The following is a 20,514-nucleotide window of genomic DNA, read 5'->3' as shown; positions in this document are numbered from 1 at the left end:
TTTTATGACCTGCTATCACACATGTATGTGAATGGGATAAAGAAATTTTTAGACAGTGTACTAAACTTTTTTAACTCTAGTGACTTTTTAAAGGCAGTACTGTGGATACACTCCACCAAATGAGGGGTAAAAGAACTGTAAGGATGAAGAGAAGGGGCCCAGGAGTCAGAGGCTCTAGTCAGGAGAAATAGTCTGCAGTAGTTCTAGAGAGCAACAGTCCTCACTGAGGCAGGGGATGATGGAAAGTATCCAGAAAAACAAACTGTCAGAATGGATGAGGGAAGAATGAACAATTGCTACATACAGAAAACTAACCAAATGGGAAAAAAAAGGCAATTATTAACTCCATGAAAAATTAAAAGGTAATTTAATTATATCCCAATTTTGGCTCTGCAGGGAATAACTTTCATATAGTAAGATAAACAGCCATCTAAACAGTAAGTATTGATTTACCTAAAAACTGGGGAGAAAAGGCGCAAAGTACTCCACAAGAGAGCTAAAGCCTCGCCTTTTACAATAGGGACGCAACAGATAGTGTCTAGAATGATAAATCAAGCAAGAGTAGTATAAGCATATTTTTAAGATAAATAGCTAATGGATACCTGGCTGGCTCAGTCAGTGGAGTATGCGACTCGTGATCTTGGGGTTGAGTTCAAGCCCCACCACTGGATGCAGAGATTACTTAAAAAAAATAGCTAAGAGAACTGAAAATGATTGTAGCAAGGGAGCAGTAGTGGGGAATGGGGAGAATTTTCTCGTTATAAACTAATTCCATAGTACTAAGTAGGTATGTGGTTTTAGATAAATACTTTTTTAAAAGATAATGACTTCCCTCATCCCTAATGTACACAATCTCCTGGAGCTCCAACTAGTGAGTGCACTGGGTACCATGACTGTTCCTGGTTTCATATTGCTTTATGTATACTTGTCCACATCAGTGCAGTTCATGTATTTTTAATAATAGATACATAGTATTACATCACACAAACTCTCTTTAGGTGCTGGGCATAGGAAGCTTCTCCACTTCCATCATCACGAATAGCTACAAACTAGACTTGGTGTTCCGAGCTCACACAGTCATCACATGATTGGGGAAGAAGAGATTGTATGGTCATATGGCCCAGTGAAGAGCTAGCCCAGCCCCAGTGACAGAGCTCCAGAGATAAGGGGCTTTCTACCTTCTAGAGCAGGACTTTCCATCTCTGCCAAGCTCTCTTAGAAAGCTCTGCAGGTTAAACCTCCTGCTTCATCCAACTGTGACTCACTTGGCTTGATCTAGAGACCCCTCACCACCCTGACCCAATTAATCTATGTCTACAAGCGGCCAGGCTCTGCACAGAGGAGGGGGATGGGCTCTTTCTTTGGTCCATACCCCATTCTTTCTTAACCTGGCCCCAGAATGCATTCCTTGGGAGGGTTTGGGGTGAGCTGAGAGCTGTGTCACCCCAATCCCTTGCTGGGGTCCTGGACAAGAGGTTATTGCCCAGCCACGGCAGTTAGTGTGGGGCCCTTGGTCTCAAGGGCAAAAGCCCTGCAGTTACTCCTGTCAAATCGCCCCTTTCTGGAGTGGAGTCCTCATTTCCTCTAGAGCGGCTGCCAAGCTCACAGGATGCTAGAGCTCAATTTGGTCACAAACTGCCTCATTTTACATGTGGGGAAACCATAGCCTAGAAGGATTTGGTTACTTCCCACAAGCCTGAGGTACCATATGCTAGGCTGCACCTGGTCATACAGAGGAAAAGACAGGTGCTCAGGGAGCAGGGCTCCTGGCTCCTAAGTGGCTCCAGGTGGCGCTGGTAGCACCAGCCTAACACTGGCCAGGGCTCAGGAGGCACTGAGGTCCGGGACTATGGGTCTAGGGCCCTTGTGGTCTGAACATGTGCTTTCCCTCAGTCTTTAGCCTCACTCAACACCTCTGGTCCATGCCTTTCCAGCTAATGCCGCTGCCCAGTAAACTTTCCACTTATGTGACTGATCTGGGCTCCAGGGCACAGAAGAGCAGTTCTGGGCTTCTGCCTCCTGTGCCACCTCCCCAGGGCCTGGAAACGCCTCTCCTGCGCACCCCAGCCCCACTTGTGCTCTAATTGAGCCTTCCTCTCCTGGGACGCTCTTTCTGGACACGAGCGACCAAGTCAGGAGCGGCAGTTGTGTGGTGTTCAGAAGCCCGGTGGGGGCTGGGGCCACTAGCTCCTGGCATGGGCGCCCTATGCTTTCCTGGCACCACCTCCTCCCTTGGCGATCTTCATGGAGCATCACAGGCCTGAGACTTTGGCTGAGCCCAAGATTTCAGGAAAGGCCCCTGTGGGCAGGCAACTACTCCCTAGGCTCCCTTGTTTGGCTCACAAGGAGAAATCAGAGCGTGTGTTTTGCCTGTAATCTGACCAGCATCAGACAAGCCTCTGGAACCCCAGGGAGCAACAGGGGGCTCAGTCTCACCCAAGAAAAGCCTCTGATTATCCCAGGCCAGGCCGTGGCCAATTCTGGCCTGGGCCTGCAGCAACCCAGGAGTAATGTGCCTACAGAAAGCAGCAAAGGAGAAGGCTGGGCCCGAGCCCCCTCATCTCACCTTGACCACTTCAGAGATCTTCCTTCGGCCCTGGGGGTGATTTCTGGACAAAAGTGGGGAGGATGAAGGGCAGCAGTAGTCCGGTGGGCAAATGCCTGGGTTTTCCTGAGGGGGAAGGAGCTGAACCTCCTGGGTACTCACTGACCTGCTGCTATCGGTCAGCCAGCAGTCAGGGTGGTGAGAAAGGGGACACTTAGGAGAGGAGAAGGAAACCGTGGCCCCAACATACTGCTGCTTGGGGACTGGGCCATTGACTCTGCCCAGCTGAGTGGAAGCGGCTGAATCCTCCTGGTCCTGATTTTACAGGGGCTTTAACACCAGTCCAGGGGTCAGGCGGCTGCCAGCCCCTCGCTCATGGGCATGTTGATGTGGGCACTCAGGAGGGGTGCACTCTGGCCTTCACGAAGCACCAGCACCTACGGAGGAAGTGCCGTGGCAGTAGGGGCATGCCCCCTTTACTTCCTGCTCCCTGCAAAGGCCAAGCCCAGCCTGGTCTGCACTGGTCCCAGTGACAGGCCACCAGGGCTCTGTCAAAGGGGATGGGGAGGCTGCAGACACCCACCCGGACCTGGCAGCCATGTGGGGGCCTTGTCCACCTCACTCTCACTGTCTCCCCGACGTGGTACCAACAGTGGGCGACCTACCTTGATCATGTCCGAGATGCCCTTGTCACTGAGACTCTCCACAAAGGTCTCTAGTGGGTAGCTGAGCCCTGGCACCAGCAAGGGGACCTGGGTTTGGCGACAGACAGGTAAGGAAATCAGCTCTCATGCCTGGACAGTGTTTGGCAGATTCCAAAGCACTCTCACACCTGCTATAGCAGCTGAATTCAGCATAGGCCTGGCAGGGCGGGTGGGGCTGATGGGCCCATTCACAGGGCATATGGGTTCAGTGAGGGGAGTGGACGCTCGAGGACCACATGTATGTCCAGGATTAAACTCAGACCAATCCCAGAGTCTTTCTCAGCCTCTCGTCCTCCCAACTTAGGATCAAATTGGATCTGAGGGGGAAATTAGGCCCTTCACTCTGTGGAAAATTTTCCTTGGGGCAGAAAGGGGCTCCCATTCCCACCGCAGGCATGGCTGCGAGGCAGGATGGGCTCTGGGTTCTGGCTCTTCTCCTAGAACCTTCTGTGTGGCTCCTTGAGACCTCTCTCAGGCCGGGAGAAAAGCAGCCAAGGCAGGTCTTGGGCATTCTCCCCAGGGGAGGACCCTGCCATACCCCAGCCTGGTCTGTGGCTGTGGCCACCTGCCAGCTCCCTCACCACTGACCTGTTAGGGCTCTGTGGGCACCTAATCAGGCCCCAGCCTGGTCTTCCTCAATCCATATCTCAGTGGGGCAGCCCAGTACCTTGAAGAAGGCCCGGGGCAGGGCGTAGAGCACCTCGTTGTACAGGAAGCAGACCAGCAGCCCCAGGATGGGTCGGGCTGCTGAGGTGTTCTGCAGGTGAAGTGTGAGCTTAAAGGTGGGACCCAGGCCCTGAACCTGTGGAGAAGGTGGGGTGGGTGGAGGAAGCCCTTAGGAACAGTGGCCTTGAGCACTGAATCCCATGTGCCCTGGCCCTGTCCTCCTGCTTTGTCATCAATGTTCTCGAGTTACTCTCTTCCAACTGCTCTAATGTATCGTCCTGCCCCTCAAAAGGCCCCTCAGAAGGCCTTGGCTAGTTCCTGTTTGTACAGGGATCAGCAAAGGCCAAGTGGGGGAAGGGGCTTGATGTAGACTGCTCAGGAAGCTGGTCAGAGGCAGAGCTGCCCAGAGATGAAAGCCCAGCTCCCACCTATGGCCTCACCACTGTCCCTGCTGCTCTCTTCCCAGGATCTGACTTCCTCTCACTCTCACCCTAGGGTAGGCACAGGGATTTCATGTTCCTCCCTTTCAATCTCAGTTGCTTTGTAGCCTCTCCCTCTATCTATCTACTTCCTTTAGGGAAAGAGAAATTGGAAACCCATTTGGGTCAGACAGCACACCTCTGGGACCCATTTAGCCCAGATGACCTTGAGGTTTCTTGTGTCTGAGTGCAGGGTCTCCTCCTCCCGTGCACGTCTCAGGACTTCCCTTCCCTGTAGCAGGCAGTCCTAGCCCCCAGGCTGCCCACAGTTACTGAAACAAACAGCTTTCTTCCTTGTACCGTAGCCGTCAGAGTCCCTCCAGTCCTGGGAAGAAATGTCCCAAGGTGACTACTTGTGTGCCCTGCCCCAAATGCGGGGGCTTGTTTTGAGGCACGGCATGGGCTGAAGGAGCTGGAGAGTGTGGCCCACTCCACGGCCCGCTGAGGGGAAGAGGCAGCACAGCAGAGGGGAGGAGAGAGGGCACTCTCCTACAGGAAGACAGACACTTGGTCTCTGGGCCTCTGGGAGGGGAGAAGGGGGCACAAGGCCTAGTGGGCTCAGAACTGGCTCTGGGGCTAAGGGGTTCCTACCCACCCTTGCCCTCTGCCCCTCTGGCCCTGAGGTGGCCTGACTGCCCCCTAGCCCTGGGTGCTCACCACAGCATGCAGCTTGAGGGGCTCCCGGGCTGTCACAGATACAGGATTCAGGCTGGACTCAAGGGCCTGCACGTAGGCTCGGGCAGTCCGGAGGCGCAGCAGGTAGAGGTCGGTCTGGAAGGTCCGGTGCATGGCTGAGGAGAGGCGCACAAAGGGCTGGTGCTGGAGGGAAGGAGGGAAGGAGGGGGCAGAGGCAGGGGAGAGGGTGTCTTGCGCGGGCTGCTGTTCAGACAGCACAAGAGGAAGGCAGGGGCCGCAGGAGCTGGGAACGTGGGAAAGGGAGGACCAAGGTGCAATAGCCTGCCCTCGGTCCGGTGACACTGGACGCTGTGGGCCACACTCTGGCTGCCTCCTGCTTTCTGGTTTCCTACCACTGCACAATCCCACTCTCCGGGATGGCTCCTTCGATTTCGCCCTAAAGGCTAGTGTTCCCTTAAGTCTTGTCCTTGGTCCTCTTCCTCTATGCCCTGCCCCGGCTGTGAGCACTCCACTGAGGAACAGCTTCGAGCTCCTGAGGGTGGGGACTTGTCACTACCGAGGCTGCAGTGCCCCGCTCAGGACCAGGCCCACGTCCACTCTCAGTCCTGCTTCCAGCTGCCTGATGGTCACCACCCGGACGTCCCATCGACATCTCAAACTCAACACCGCGGACACGCACATCATTCCCCCGACTCCGTCACTGCGTCCCCATCCACCAACGTGCCCAGGCTCACCTCTCATGGTTACTCATTTGCCAAGGTCTGAGGACTCTTCCTCAAAGCCGCCTCCAGAGCCCATGCCCTCTTCGTTCCCCCGGGACCCTCTTCCAGGCTTAGCACGCTGGCTTGCCAGTTGGTCCTCGCCCTTCCACGCGTGTCAGGCGCCTCCCACCCCTCAGAGGTCTCATGTCTGGACGTTAGCCTGTTAGCCCGTCTATTAGTCTTTCCTTTTTCCTCTAGTACTTTTACAACTTATTTTTAATTTACTCAGAATTCATTTTTGTGTCTGGTACGAAGCAGAGTTCGAACTTTTTTTTTCTAGAAGCATGCAGTCCCAATTATGTTTTTGGACAGGCTTTCCTTTCCCCACTAATTTGAAACAACACCTTTAACATAAACTGACTTTTCCCATACACGAGGGTCTGTTTCCGGACTTTCTAAATGTGCCCTGGATCGATATCAATCTCCGTATCACACCACAGCTGCTAATTCCTACAGCTTTCTAGTTCATATAGTTCCTTCTGCTGAGAGGCTATGTCCCTTCATTCTTTTTTTTTTTTTAATGTTTATGTATTTGCGGGGGGGGGGGGGGTGTGGTGGTGGAAGGGGCCGAGAGAGAATCCCAAGCAGACTCTGCACCATCAGCCCAGAGCCTGATGAGGGGCTCAAACCCACGATGATGAGATCGTGACCTGAGCCAAAATCAAGAGTTGGATGCTTAACTGATGGAACCACCCAGGCACCCCAAAGGTCCCCTCATTCTTAAATTCCATCTCCCAATTTCTTAGATTTACTGGAAATCAACTGGTCAAGTCCTCAAAATAAACCCTATAGGGATTTTCACTGTAACGTTGCTATGTTCCTAGATTAATTTTAGAAGCTGTTAATTAATCAGCAGCTTTAAAGCATTAGGTCTTGCTACCCTGAGAGTCTCATCATTGAAATATTCAGATGGTCTTTTACGTTCCTGAGAGCAGTTTTATAACTTTCTTTCTTAGACTGACATTTTCTAGGGATTTTGTTGCCATTGTGAATGGAAACTTTGGATTTTCCAACTTGGTATATACCAAATTATTGAATTTTGCATATTTTACATTTGGTCACTTTAGAGAACTTCCTAATTATTTCTTGAATGTTTCAATTGTTTCTCTTGGATTCTCTCAGCTACAACAGCCTGCTAGCTCTTTTATCCTCTAATTTACCCTTTAAAACTATCAGCAAGGTCCCTTTATAAGACAGAGCTGGTCGAGTCACTGTATTTTTCGGCTTAACATCTTTCCCAGCCCCCACTACCTAGAATCAACCAAACATCTTAGCTTTGCACTCCAGGCCCTTTCGGAGCCAGCTCTGCCCTGCCTTTCCAGCCCCTGCTCTGGCCCCCCTGGCCTTCCTGCACTACACCCGCGACCACGTGGAAGATGCCACTTAAATCCAGGTAGGATCCTGTGACTCTACTCACGCCTCTGCCTGAATCTCCCTTCCCTATCCTTCTCTGGCTGGTGGACTTATAATCATTTTAGGGTGAAGTCCAGTGTCACCTCTCTCTAAAGCCTCTCCCAGGTGCCCAGGCAAACTTCCTCACCCTTGTGAGTCTCAACAGCCCTTTGCAGAGACCTCTTCTACATCTGTCACGCATGTGAAATTAGCAAGGTAGACTGAGTTCCTAAGGTAGGGGTCTAAACCTATTTCAAGGCATTTGGCACAAGGCCTGGCATAATCCTGGATACTGAATGAAGGGAAGAATGAATGAAAGAGCAAGAAAAACTGAATAGGAAAAGGAAGAACCCTGGTCAAATTCAGCTTCTCTCATGAGAATTCCTGCATCTAGAAGCAAGTGTTCTCCCCTCTGCATTCGAAGGGCGTGTGCCCTCACCCACAGGATCTCCCACCTTGAGGCAGTTATTGGAGGCAGGGGACACCTCCTAGGCTGTCTCTGGACTTCCAGAGGCAGGAAAGCTGCCTGGTTGCCCAGTGCTTGGGGCACCCAGGCGGGTTCACCCAGTTCTTGCTGCTTTAGAGCAATGGAGAAGGAAGAGGCAGGACCTGGCCTGAGACTCACCGGTGCCAGCCTCCCGCTCTCGCAGCGTCTGATCCACGTAAAGCCGGGTCTTTCGGGGCACGTTGAGTTTCAAGGCCTGGGCTGGTGGGGGGCCCGCCTCACCTCCCCCTTCCACAAACACTGCCGTACGCTTCAGGATCTTGATAATCAGGCCACCGCCTAGGGAAGTGGACAGACAGAAACGGATCTGTCCTCCCCAGTTCTACCCTACATTCTCATTCTTTCCTCCCCAAACAATCTGCCTCATTATAGACCCAATTCTGTCCATGTTTGTCGTCCTGCTGAGATTCTGGGTATCTAGAAGGAATAAAGGATGTTTTAATGTCCTACTATCCATCCGTTCATTCATTAGTTACTTATTAACTATTGTGATGTTAATAGTTAATTAACATAATAAATGTTGATTAAATATTGTGATGTCTCCTCAGACACTGAGGAGACTGGGGTGAACTGGAGACACTGGCGCCTGGGAAGTGAAACCAAACTGCTGATGAGCTGGCCTCAGACAGGACATGTGTCTACAGGCCTTGCTTCCCAAACCCAGGCCTGCCTATGCTTCACATCCACATCTTCTTTCCTAGGATCTAGCCTGTCACCTTTGCGTCTAACTCTAAAACTCTTGCCAGGTCTAAGTCTGCTCACCTCGTGTGGTCATGATGAGGGTGTTATCTTCCCGTCCATACCGGCCAAAACAAAGGCTGGTCACTGCATCCTGTGGTGGAGACACCAGGACTTAGTTGGGAAAGTACCATGGAGAGGAGAGCAAGACTGGGGTGGAGTGATAAGGCTGGGAGACCCCAGATATGATATAATAAAGAGATGTGAGGTAAGGCCTGGGGCAATGCTGCCTCTGACATATTTCCTCTATTTCTCATCTCCCATCCAATCTCACTGCCGCAGTCACAGTTCCAGACTGAATGTCATTGGGCTTCTGGGGTCACCTTTCTAACAGGTCCCCAGCCTGGTCTTTCTCCTTAATCTGTCCTTCACACTGATGCCTTTCAAAAATATAAACAGGATCGTGTCTATTTTCTGCCAAAAAAAATTCCCATGGCTTTTGTCCTCCTGATTAGAACAACTTAAGGCCTTCCACATCAGACTCCAACCTCCCTTTACTGTCCCTCTCCTCTTTACCCTCCTCCCACCCTTACAGCAGGCCTATAGTTCAAACCAACCGCTCTCAAACTTTACACATACACACACACACGTTTCACATGTGATATAACCTGAGCTTTCTTTCCTTTTTAATGCTTATTTATTTTTGAGAGAGAGAGAGAGAGGGACAGAGACAGAGACAGAGTATGAGCAGGCAAAGGGTAGAGAGAGAGGGAGACGCAGAATCCGAAGCAGATTCCAGGCTCAGAGCTGTCAGCACGGAGCGTGATGTGGGGCTCAAACCCACGAACTGTGAGATCATGACCTGAGCTGAAGCTGGATGCTTAACTGACTGAGCTATCCCGGTGCCCCTCTTTTTCTTTTCTTAAGTAGGCTCCACACCCAATGTGGGGCTTAAATTTCCGACCCTGAGATCAAGAGTCACGTGCTCTACCCAGCCAGCCAGGTGCCCCCTCTGAGCTTTCTTTTTTATGTTGCTGGTTGTGGCCCGTTAAATTAATTTAATGACCCACAACTTAGTGTTTGAAAAACTCTAATCCAAATTCCTCAAGCCACCTGTATTCCTTAATCAAGAACATTCATGCCTCTCAGCCTTTGTTCATGCTGTTTTCAGTCTGGAATATTCTTTATGTATTCACTTGGCAAATTGTTTCAAGGCCCAGAGGAACTGTCACTTGCTATGAAATGGCTTGTGAGTTCCACCCCCATTTATCCTTCACCACCACCCCCAGGTGCTAGGCCCCTCTGTGCTTTTTCAGTACTTTGTTCCACTTTAGACTTGCTTGTATTTGAATTAGCGGTGTCTCTGGTTAGCTGTCATCTTAAATTATAAATTCCCTGAAGGCAGGATTTAGACATTGTTTTATCCCCCACATGGGCTGTGCACATGAGATGCTCAACAAATGTTTCTGAGATACATCAAAAGTCAAGGGCATCAGGTGGGGATCAGGAGAGGCAGCTAAGAAGCCCCAGAGGTGGGACCAGAACAAAGAGGAGTCAGCAGCTCACCGGGGTGCGGATGACATTGAGCAGGGTCTTATCACGGTAAATGCGGACTTCTCCATTGGCCAGCCCAGCCATGACGGCCTGCAGGCCCCGGGAGTGCTGCTCCAGGAGATTCATGGTCAAGATGGCTGCTGGCATTTGCACTGTCCACAGCTTTTTACCCTGGGAGAGAAGAGCTTCTTACCCTGGGAGCGTTCAGGACACAGCATGGAAAGAAGGGGTGGCTGGAGTTGCAGGGAAAGAGACACCAGAAGGAATCGCTTGCTAAGGGGGACCAGAGACACATACATGGAGGGGCTGGGGGGTGATGCTTGCCCAAAGGCCACACCTTGTGGGTGAAGCCATGCAGGCTGTCTTGGGTGCTGCCCACCACCAGGACCTTGTGTACTCGGACAAGCCCCACAGGCTGGGCGCTCAGCTCGATGCAGTACTTGGGGCGCTTGGAGTCTCTGTGGAATAAAGACACACTCTCCAAGCTCCAGAGCCTCTTCAAGCCTCGCCTTCCCTGGCCGACACTCCTCTTTCTAAGCCCCACAGACTATCCCTGAAGGAACCTTGGCCCCAAAGTAGATGACCATAGTATTGTTTCCACGTTTACCACTTAGCAGCTGTGTGACCTTGGATAACATGAAGTGTGTTTTCTTTCCCAGTCTCCCTGCTGCCTTTACTACAGTGATTTGTGTGATAACCTGGCATTTAATGGTTTACAGTGAGTGTACTTAGGCTAGGTGAAGTGCCACTGGACTTAGGCAGTGTAGCATTATCAGAAATGCATGAGAAGTCTGCTATGTGTAGATGCACTGTTTTCAGTTTCCCAGCTTCTAAATCTTTCTCTTATCAAGAAAGTAGGGGTAATTCCTGCCTACTAATCACAGGCTATGGCTCCCCTTTCTTCCTATGATGGCCATCAGATGATCATATCCCATCTGATGACCCATCCGAGAGCCTCCCTCTGGTCTCTGGTCCTCCTTCCAATCTACTCTCCACCCAGCAGAGTAATCTCTTAAAAATATAAATGGCTCATAATATTCTTCTGATTAAACCCCATAAGAGTTTTCAAACTCAAAATCTTTATCATGTCCTAACAGGCCATGCCTGGTCTGCACACATCTCCTTCCACCCTCCCCCCTGCCCATCAAGCTTGAGGAGCATATGGCAATGTCTTTTCTATCTTGAATTTGCTTAAGTTTTCTCTGCTTACAACACTTCTTCCCCACTTTTGGAATAACTGGCTCCTTCTTAACCTTCCAAATTATCTCCATAGACAGGTGTTCACTGATCACCTTGGCCCTATTATTTTTGCCCAGTGAGCTTGCATTTTTCCTCCAAAGCATGCATCCAATTCAAAATACATCTTGCTTTGTTGACTTTAACATCTGTCTTCCCCTGAGGGCAGGGCCTATGTTTAGTTTATATCATTTATTTTTTTTTTTAATTTTTTTTTTAACGTTTATTTATTTTTGAGACAGAGAGAGACAGAGCATGAACGGGGGAGGGTCAGAGAGAGGGAGACACAGAATCTGAAACAGGCTCTGGGCTCTGAGCTGTCAGCACAGGGGCCCGATGCGGGGCTCGAACTCACGGACCGCTAGATCGTGACCTGAGCCGAAGTCGGAGCTCAACCGACTGAGCCACCCAGGCGCCCCTAGTTTATATCATTTAGCAATACATCCTCTATGCTTTATATAATGCTTAAAACATGGTAGGTCCTCCAAAATATTTCTTTAATTAGAAAATGATTATCAGCCTAATGCATAAAGAAGTGTCACATACCTATAAAGCAATACAGCAAATGGGAGGCTGTTTTTGTTTCTTCCCATCACTGACTGCACTGCTCACGTGCTACAGCCACCTTACCCAGTCTCTCACTTTGCCTGCTCATCACACAAGCCTGCAGGTGGCCCCCTATGCACGTGAGCTCACCTTCCTAGCCAAGTTCCCAGCTCTTTCCACTCCCAAATACCAGCCCCAAAGCCCCTGAAACCAGCCGGTTTCTGAATGTTCCTTCTGGCCCCACAGACCACGATGCAGTTACCTTCTCAGGATATAGATGTTCCCGTTGCGGCAGGCAGCAGCAAGCCGGAACTCCACATCAAACTGGCCAGAAACATCCAGGAAGACGGGGACGCTGGGTAGGCTCATCTGCAAAGGAGAGGCTCAAACATCCCAATTTTTCTGGTGCCCATCTTTCCCTACCTTGAAATAATGCCTGTGAGTTGGTTCCTTGTCCAAAGTCCCAATCTCCTCATTGTCACCCTGCTGGTCACAGTTTTTGTATACTTTTCCCGGAGGGAAACTCGGCAACAGTTTTGTCTATACCTTTGACAAAACTATGCCACTTCTAGGAATGTACCCTAAAGACGTATTTAGATAAACATGCACAGGGGTTTGGGCAAGGAGGCCTACTGCACTGGTGCTGACAGTAGTGAAAACTGAAAACAATGTAAACATACAGTGAGTGATAAGGTAAATAAATTATGGTCCATTTATATAATGGATGTTGTGTGGCCTTTAAAGAAGCTAATGTGGTTTTATACAGATATAGAAAGACACTGATGAGTTCCTAGTATGTGAAAAGAGGTTACGTGATCCTTACCACAAAGCCGTTTTTGCAAAAAAAAATTTATTTATGAGTTATATATCTGTGTCTCAATATAAAAATGTCCAGAAAGACATGCCAAAACTTTAATAGTAGATATTGTGGGTGGTGGTATTTTTGGACATATACTTTTTTCTTTATGCTCATCTACATTTTATAATTTTTCTACAATGTGTATTACCAAGAACTAGGGGCAGGAGATGGGGGAGGGAGTAGAGGGAGGGAATGCAGCCTGGGCCTCAGCTGTGCCGAGGGCCTGGCCCCATACTGACTGACCTTGGCCAAAATGATGAAGGCCTCCGGGTCCAACACCAGGAGCTCCTTGTTCTCAGTGCCCAGCACCAGGCAGGAAACAGCATCCTCGTCAGCCAGGTTCTTCTTCAAGGTGGTCATGGTGGTGATGACTGTCTGTAGAAGAACTCCAGGAGTCAGCCAGGGGGTCCCCACCCACCATCCCCACAGATACCCCAAGGACACCACAGGAGGGAAGAAAGAGAGCAAAGGAGGAGGAAGAGTATCAGAGATGTGATGTAAGGTTTATGTACAAAAGTATTTATGGCAACAAACCTAACTTTTTTTTTTTCAAAAATATTTTTTTGATATTTATTTATTTTAGAGACAGAGCACAAGCCGGGGAGGGACAGAGAGAGCCAGAGACAGAATCCGAAGCAGGCTGCAGGCTCTGAGCTGTCAGGACAGAGCCCAGTGTGGGGCTTGAACCCACGAACCATGAGCCTGAGCCGAAGGCAGACACCCAACCGACTGAGCCACTCAGGTGCCCCAGCAACAAACTTAACTTTCTAACAACAGAGAACTGTTTAAGTCAATTACAAATTTCCATCTGATCAAAAACCACATAGTCATTAAAGAAAAATCACACTTTTAAAAGAAGATTCAATGACAGAGAGAACACTTCTAATGTATTCAGAGAAAAAATGGGTAAAATGTTATGTTAGTATAATCCTCGTTTAAAAACATATGAATAAAAAAGAACATGCTGGCAGGCGAAACTCATATTTACTCAAATTGGTTCTATCTGGACAATGAAATCACAGGTAATGTTTAATTTCTTCATTGTGCTTTTGTAGAATTTCTACAGTGGGCACATGTTCCTTTTATAATTATGATTGGAGAGAAAACTTTTATTTTTTATTTATTTTTAATGTTTATTTATTTTTGAGAGAGAGAGACAGAGTGTGAGCGGGGGAGGGGCAGAGAGAGAGAGGGAGACACAGAATCTGTAGCAGGCTCTGGGCTCTGAGCTGTCAGCACAGAGCTCAGACTGACATGGGGCTCGAACTCATGAACTACAAGACCATGACCTGAGGACGCTTAACCGACTGGGCCACCCAGGCTCCCCTGGAGAGAAAACTTTTAAAAGAGAAGAGGATGATCCCTTTTTTAGAAATTTGTCCTATGAAAATAATTTAGCAGGACCAAAATTTTCTCTGGATAAAACTGCTCATTGTGCTTTTTTTTTTAATGTTTATTTTTATTTATTTTGAGAGAGAGAGAGTATGCATGAGCAGTGGAGGGGCAGAGAGAGAGGGAGGGAATCCTAAGCAGGCTCTGTGCTGTCAGCACAAAGCCTGACTCAGGGCTTGATCTCACAAACGGTGAGATCATAACCTGAGCCAAAATGAAGAATCAGACACTCAACCAACTGAGCCACCTACGCAACCCATGTGATTATCTTTAAGATTAAAAAAGAGGAATCATTCTCAATGCCTAGTGGAAAGAAAAAGGTTACAGAAACATGGATGTTAATGGTTCCCAATTATATAGCTATGACATATATCTTGGAAAGATTGCCTCACTCCCCTAAACTGCATCTTTGAAGCAATAATTAATTCATTTCATGATTTTATACGTACTCAAAGATACTGACAACAGTGGATTTAAGCTGCTGATCAGCAGGAGACAACAATATTTCCCACAGAATTGGTCTAAGGCTAGCCAAAAGCTGAGGCATGCATTGGCCAATGTGTTGGCTCAAGTGGCTTCTACAGGAAGTGGAAGGTTCCCATGAGGCTTTCAAAAATGCAGAGAACAGCTCTGGGATGGGACTGAAGGTCAGCCCCTAGGTCAGGAATCACTAGAGTTTACTGAACAGGTTCATCAATAAAACCATTAAAATGATAATTAAGAAAAATATGAAGTGAACAAAAGGGATACATTTCTTAGCTAATGACCTGCATGTGAACAGTTACATAAACTATGAATGAAATAATTGACAATTAAGGAAATAATCAAGGGGCCATTAAGAATGGAGTTCTTTTCTTTAAATTTAAACCTTTTTTAAAAATTTATTTTAGAGAGAGAGAGAACAAATGGGGGTGAGGGGCAAAGGGAGAGAGGGGAAGGGAGGGAGGGAGGGAGGGAGAGAGAGAGAGCGAGCTCTCAAGCAGTCTCCACGCTCAGTGCAGAGCCCAACATGGGGCTTGATCCCACAACCCTGGGATCATGACCAGAGCTGAAATCAAGAGTCGGATGCTCAACTGACTAAGCCACCCAGGCGCCCCAAGAATGGAGTTCTTAAAGACTGTTTAAATGCTCAAGATATAATGTTAACATACTCAAGGAAAACAAATTATAAAGCATATTTGTAAGAAAATGTACCAAAATGGTAAGAATGAGTACCACTGGGTAGTAAGATTATAGTCATTTCTCCTTTATACTTCTCTTTATTCCTAATGAAAATATGTTATCTTTACTCTTAAGAGAAGAAAAGGTATGTAAAGTTCTGTAACTACATATGTTAATTCAAAGCTGCCACTGTTGACTGGAAACGTAAGGCCCTGCAGCTTTGTGACCATTACGTGTGGCAGGGGCTGGAAAGGAAACTATAAAGTGACACTAGTGGGGGTTGGTTGTAGAATTTACCACTGATGTTATGAGGTCTTTAAAAAAATTGCCCACCTTTTTTATAGGGAAATAAAGAGCGAAGGGGCATTACCTGCCGCTTGATGGACTTGGATTTGTGCTGGCTCACAAATGCCTCCATTTCACTCAGCTCCAGCTGTAGAAACCTGCACACACAGAGAACTGGCACCTGCATGCCCTGGGCCTACTTCCCTCCACAGGCCATTCCACAGCCACTCCCTCCCCCTGGAGCTTCTGGAGCCCCGGTCCTCCACAGGGCCCTTACCTGAGTGACTGTACCGACAAAGGCACCTCTGCCTTCTCCCTGAAAGGAGAGGGGCAATCGTGGCAGATTTAGTCGAGGAACAGGGCCCTGGGGTTCAGACCAAGCACGGGATGAAGGAGAAGGGGTGGGGGGTTAAGGGAGGGGTGGGAGGCATATGAAGGGGAAAGTGGGCTCTCACCGGATGCCTTCCAGCATCTCCTTCAGCGTCAAGGGGTCAATCCGGTCCTGTGACAGCAAGGGAATAAGGTTAAGTCTGTGAGCTCCAGAGGCAGGCAGGGAATGAGGATGACTCAGTGGCGGCCATCTTTGCCTTCTCATTCCCATCCCCGACATCACTTACCTCCTTGGCCTGGTTCCAAAGATCTTGTTCCAGGGGGTTTGGCGGCAACTGGGGCAGGCTGAACTTGAAGTAGGGCCTAAGATTCTTATACACATACACACAAGGGCCTGAAGCGAGTGCCAGAGCTGGTGTCCGGGGTTCATGTTGCTCCATAAGGAAGGTGGCGGCCGCAGCTGGCAGTGCAGGTAATGGGCTTTCAGTCAGCACTGTGGGTCCTTTGAGCACCTTCAGGCGGGGATGCTGCCCACCTGGGCCAAGATCCCCCACCACCAGCTGTAGAAAGAGGCTGGCTTATTCCAGGCTCAGGGTCTAAAGACCTCTCCACTGACCCCCTTCTTGGGCTTAGCCTTTTTGCCAGTGCACATTCATTCACTCCTATATCAATGCACCAAAGGTGTGGGGCAAGGAGACTCTGCAAAAAGGCTTGCAAGTTATATGACCTTGGGAGAGTTGATTAAACTTCCTGAGCCTCAGTTTTCCTACCCGCAAAATGGGAATATCTATCTCATGACACTTGTAGTGAAGATCAAATGAGGTAACGAATTAAGCAACGCGGTGAAGGCTAGTGAGGAGTAGGTGGCAGATGATGTTTTCGTTATTCATTTGGGAATCACTTCTTCAGAGCCTGCTCCATGCCAGGCACTATTCTAGACAGTGGACAGTGGCTAAAGTCAGTGAGGTGCTGGAAACTCATATCTGGGCCTCTGAAGCCTGGCTTCCGAATGGAAGAGAACACAAGCATGCATGCAGACAGGGTGTGCTCTGTGGACAGAGAGAAGAGCCAAGCTCCCCAGTCTCTCTTTTCCACCCTCCAAACTATCCTCCAAGCTACTGTGTCTGCCAAGCAAGCCCATTCTCCCAAGTGAGGCCTTCAAGGCCTCTCTGATCTGGTTTCCAACCTGTTTTCCATCACCTTCCAATCTATGCTATTCTCCAGCCAGGATGGGGGCTGCCACAGAACATCTGGATTCTGAGAATGTACAGTGTGCCAGGAGCAGTGTGTACAGTGTGTACAGAATGTACAGTGTGCATGTAGTACAGGCACTACATGCATCCTTTCATTTAATCCTTTCAACAACTCGTGGGATAGGTACTATTATTAGCCCCATCGCACAGATGGGGAAGCTGTGACTTAGAGATGTTAGGTAAGTCACTCAAGCAAGTGGCGGAGCTCGGACTGGAATCTAGGTCTGTCTGGAGTCTAAACCAGTGGTATTGACTACTATTTTACTTACTTACTTACTTATTTATAGAGTTTGAGTGTGCGTGAGCAGGGGAGGGGCAGAGAGAGATGGAAAGAGAAAGGATCCCAAGCAGACAGCACTGAGCCCGACTCGGGGCTTGAACTCACAAACTAGGAGATCCTGACCTTAGACAAAATCAAGAGTTGGACACTTAACCTAACGAACCACCCAGGTGCCCAACTACTACTTTTATTGGCTTTCCCTTTCTAACTTCAAATTTAGTCTTTCAAAATATGCTATAAACTTCCAAGTCTCTGTGCCTCTACTTGTGCTGTTCCCTCTGACTGGAATGCTTCCCCCCTCCCCTCTTCCATACCTTCTTGATACATTTCTTTCATCCTTCAACACCCAGTTCACATGTTACTGCCTCCTGGTGCCTCCAGATAGATTTCACTATTCTCTCCCTGCTGCTCCCATAATACTTTCCATATATTCAATTTTAACATCCTTTTGTTTACTCCATAAAAATGTACTGAGTATCCAATTTGTGCCAGGCACTGGGCTAGATTCTGGGAATCAACAAACTAGCTCTTAAAAGTTATTTCACAAGGGGCGCCTGGGTGGCGCAGTCGGTTAAGCGTCCGACTTCAGCCAGGTCACCATCTCGCGGTCCGTGAGTTCGAGCCCCGCGTCAGGCTCTGGGCTGATGGCTCGGAGCCTGGAGCCTGTTTCCGATTCTGTGTCTCCCTCTCTCTCTGCCCCTCCCCCGTTCATGCTCTGTCTCTCTCTGTCCCAAAAATAAATAAAAAATGTTGAAAAAAAAAATTTAAAAGTTATTTCACAAAAGCATCGAATATTTCACATTAGTTATTGGAGCTGTGATTTCTATACCTTTCACTGCTATAAATCCAGTGCCAAGCACACACTAGGTATTCACTCCATATCGATGGATAAATTAAGGGCAGTGTCTGTATCTCTTCCCGACTGTGTACTGATTCATTTCTTTTTTTTTTTTTTAAGAATAGTTTTTTTTTTTTAAATTTTTTAAGTCTTTATTTATTTTTGAGAGAGACACCAAGTGTGAACAGGGGAAGGGCAAGGAGAGGGAGACACAGAATCTGAAGCAGGCTCCAGGCTCTGAGCTGTCAACACAGAGCCCGATGTGGGGCTTGAACTCACGAACTGTGAGATCATGACCTGAGCCGCTCCGATGTCCAACCGACTGAGCTACCCAGGCACCCCCCGATTCATTTCTGACTTTAGTGTCTGCACAATGCCTGACACACAGTAGAGGTTCACTGCACACTTGCCAAGTTGCAGAATGCTTTAAGGACAGGAATTGGGGGCATATGTCCACCGAATTCTCCTGTACTCTCTGTGAAGGGTAGGGTTCCAGACCTATCTTCTAACTGCCCAAATAACATGCCCACTGTGGGTTCAGTGCCCATGGTTGAGCCATAGTGGAACAAACACATGACTGGGAATGCAACCAGACCCAGGTCTGCCACTTTTTACAAACTCACTAAGCTTACTCAGTCTGAATCTATTTTCCCATTAACAAATTGGGAATAAATACGTATGTATGTATGTATGTATGTGAAAATGTTCAAAGAGGGTCTAGTCCAGAAATGGACACTCAATATATGTTAACCCACTTTAAGCCCAAAATATTTCTCAACCTTTTAAAAACCTGTACCTTTAATTTTAAAATTTATTTATTTATATTTTACTTATCTTTATGTTTTTATTAAACTTACAATTTAACCTTTTTATTAAAGTTTTCAGTCATATACAAAAGCAGAGAGATTAATATAATGAATCCCCAAGTACTCACCATCCAGTTTCAATAATTAGCAACTCATGGCTAATCTTAAAATCTATTCTCATTATATATTTTTAATTCAGAACCCTAGGTGGGACTCCATCCCATGACCCTGGGATCACTACCTGAGCCAAAAACAACAGTCGGACATCAACGACTGAGCCAATCAGATGCCCCTTGCTCTTTTAATAAACATAAAGCTCTCTCTTCCCTCCCTTCTACTTGCTCTCCAGATTCCAACGCCCCACTCCCAACCAACGGATGTGCCCTTCCAGCAAGGAATTATGTCAAGTTAACAAAATTAAGAGGCTTTGTGTTGGCAGAATCCCCAGCAGCATTTTGTTCTGCTTTGCTTTCTGCAGTCTGTATTCTGAAATCAACAAGTTCTCTTCACTGTCCACATAAAAATAAAATTTAACACTGAATGTACTTTTTCAGGGTACATGAGCTCCAGATTACGCTGAACTCCTTTGGAGCCATCAGGAAACCTCATTTCTGATATCTCCCCACCCCCCAATTCTCTTTCAGCTGAGGGGATATGCTTACCTTGTACTCCCCATCCCCATGCAAATCTGCCAGCGCTGGAAAACACAAAAGGGCCATAAACCGGGGTTTCAGAAGCTTTGAGGCTTCACCACAGAACCATTATTTGACCCCTCCACCCCACCCCACCCCCCACACCCAGAAGCAGGGGTTCCTGGTCCCAGAGACTCACCCAGGCAGCTGGAAAAGGTGTGGATGTTGGCCACGGGGTCGTAGTGTGCGTCCAGCCATTTCGAACTGGCCTCGTTGCTGGGAGAGGAGGGAAAGAGTTGGGCGCTGAGTCCCAAGGGAGAGTAAGAAAACTTTGAGGGGGCTAGTCTCAGAGTGAAGTGTGTAGGGCGCTCTGAAATGGGGACACAGAACCTCTGGGTCCAAGTCCAGGCTCCACCACAGGCTCCCTGAGTGACCCCGAGTCACACACACGCATATTCACTCCTTGCGCCTCAGTTTCCCTACTTGATCCCTAAAATCCGTTCAAGGACACCCGGTGCCTTCCGAGAACCGCAGGTGCCCAGATCCCAGGGCCCAAGACCCCCTCTTTACATTTATAGGAAAGGAGGCCTCGAAGACCCCGGCCTTCACCTCTCAGCTCGGCCGCAGTCGGAATCAGACGAAGACGCAGCAGCCATCTTCGCAGACGTCGCCTTGGCAACCGGCTTCGGCCAGCCGCCGCGCAACGCCCAATAACTCCCGGGCTCGGGGAAGCGCGCGTACAAAGGTTCCGGGCACTCAGCTTTCCGGCCCAGGGCAGGGAGGTCACCGTGCGGCAGACGCTGCACTCGGTTGAGTTTCTGCCTGCTGAGGCGCAGTCTCTCGTCCCAGCTCATAGGTTTTACCTTTGCTCCTTCCCAGCTAGAACTTGGGGGCGCTGGAATCTCTAGGCTATTGACAGGACCCTCTGGCCTCAAGGCCTGGAGGGAAGCCCTTCTAGTGTTTATGAGCAGTGAGA

At 48.7% G+C, this 20,514-nt stretch overlaps 1 protein-coding gene across 3 annotated transcripts; it reads right to left on the bottom strand.

The window, feature by feature from the left end:
- Positions 1 to 350: 350 nt before the first annotated feature.
- On the bottom strand, positions 351 to 20,255 carry BBS1 (Bardet-Biedl syndrome 1). 3 transcript variants are annotated; one of them, XM_058689753.1, is made up of 17 exons: positions 20,148 to 20,255; positions 19,738 to 19,814; positions 19,569 to 19,603; positions 16,017 to 16,289; positions 15,855 to 15,901; positions 15,677 to 15,715; positions 15,485 to 15,557; positions 12,805 to 12,936; positions 11,965 to 12,071; positions 10,258 to 10,378; positions 9,933 to 10,091; positions 8,451 to 8,520; positions 7,809 to 7,967; positions 5,052 to 5,185; positions 3,917 to 4,051; positions 3,211 to 3,297; positions 351 to 2,982 (listed from the first exon to the last, which is right to left on the bottom strand). In XM_058689753.1, the coding sequence occupies exons 1-17, from the start codon at positions 20,192 to 20,194 to the stop codon at positions 2,896 to 2,898; spliced, it is 1,782 nt and encodes a 593-aa protein (XP_058545736.1). In that variant the 5' UTR covers positions 20,195 to 20,255; the 3' UTR covers positions 351 to 2,895. The 3 variants fall into 3 exon arrangements, with proteins under 3 accessions (XP_058545736.1, XP_058545735.1, XP_058545737.1); XM_058689752.1 differs by having other exon boundaries at positions 19,738 to 19,841; positions 20,148 to 20,234; XM_058689754.1 differs by having other exon boundaries at positions 20,109 to 20,215.
- Positions 20,256 to 20,514: the final 259 nt, after the last annotated feature.

The sequence above is a fragment of the Neofelis nebulosa genome, chromosome 10 (assembly GCF_028018385.1).
Source record: "Neofelis nebulosa isolate mNeoNeb1 chromosome 10, mNeoNeb1.pri, whole genome shotgun sequence".
NCBI lineage: Eukaryota > Metazoa > Chordata > Mammalia > Carnivora > Felidae > Neofelis > Neofelis nebulosa.
This window is presented reverse-complemented; position numbering and strand designations above follow the sequence as displayed.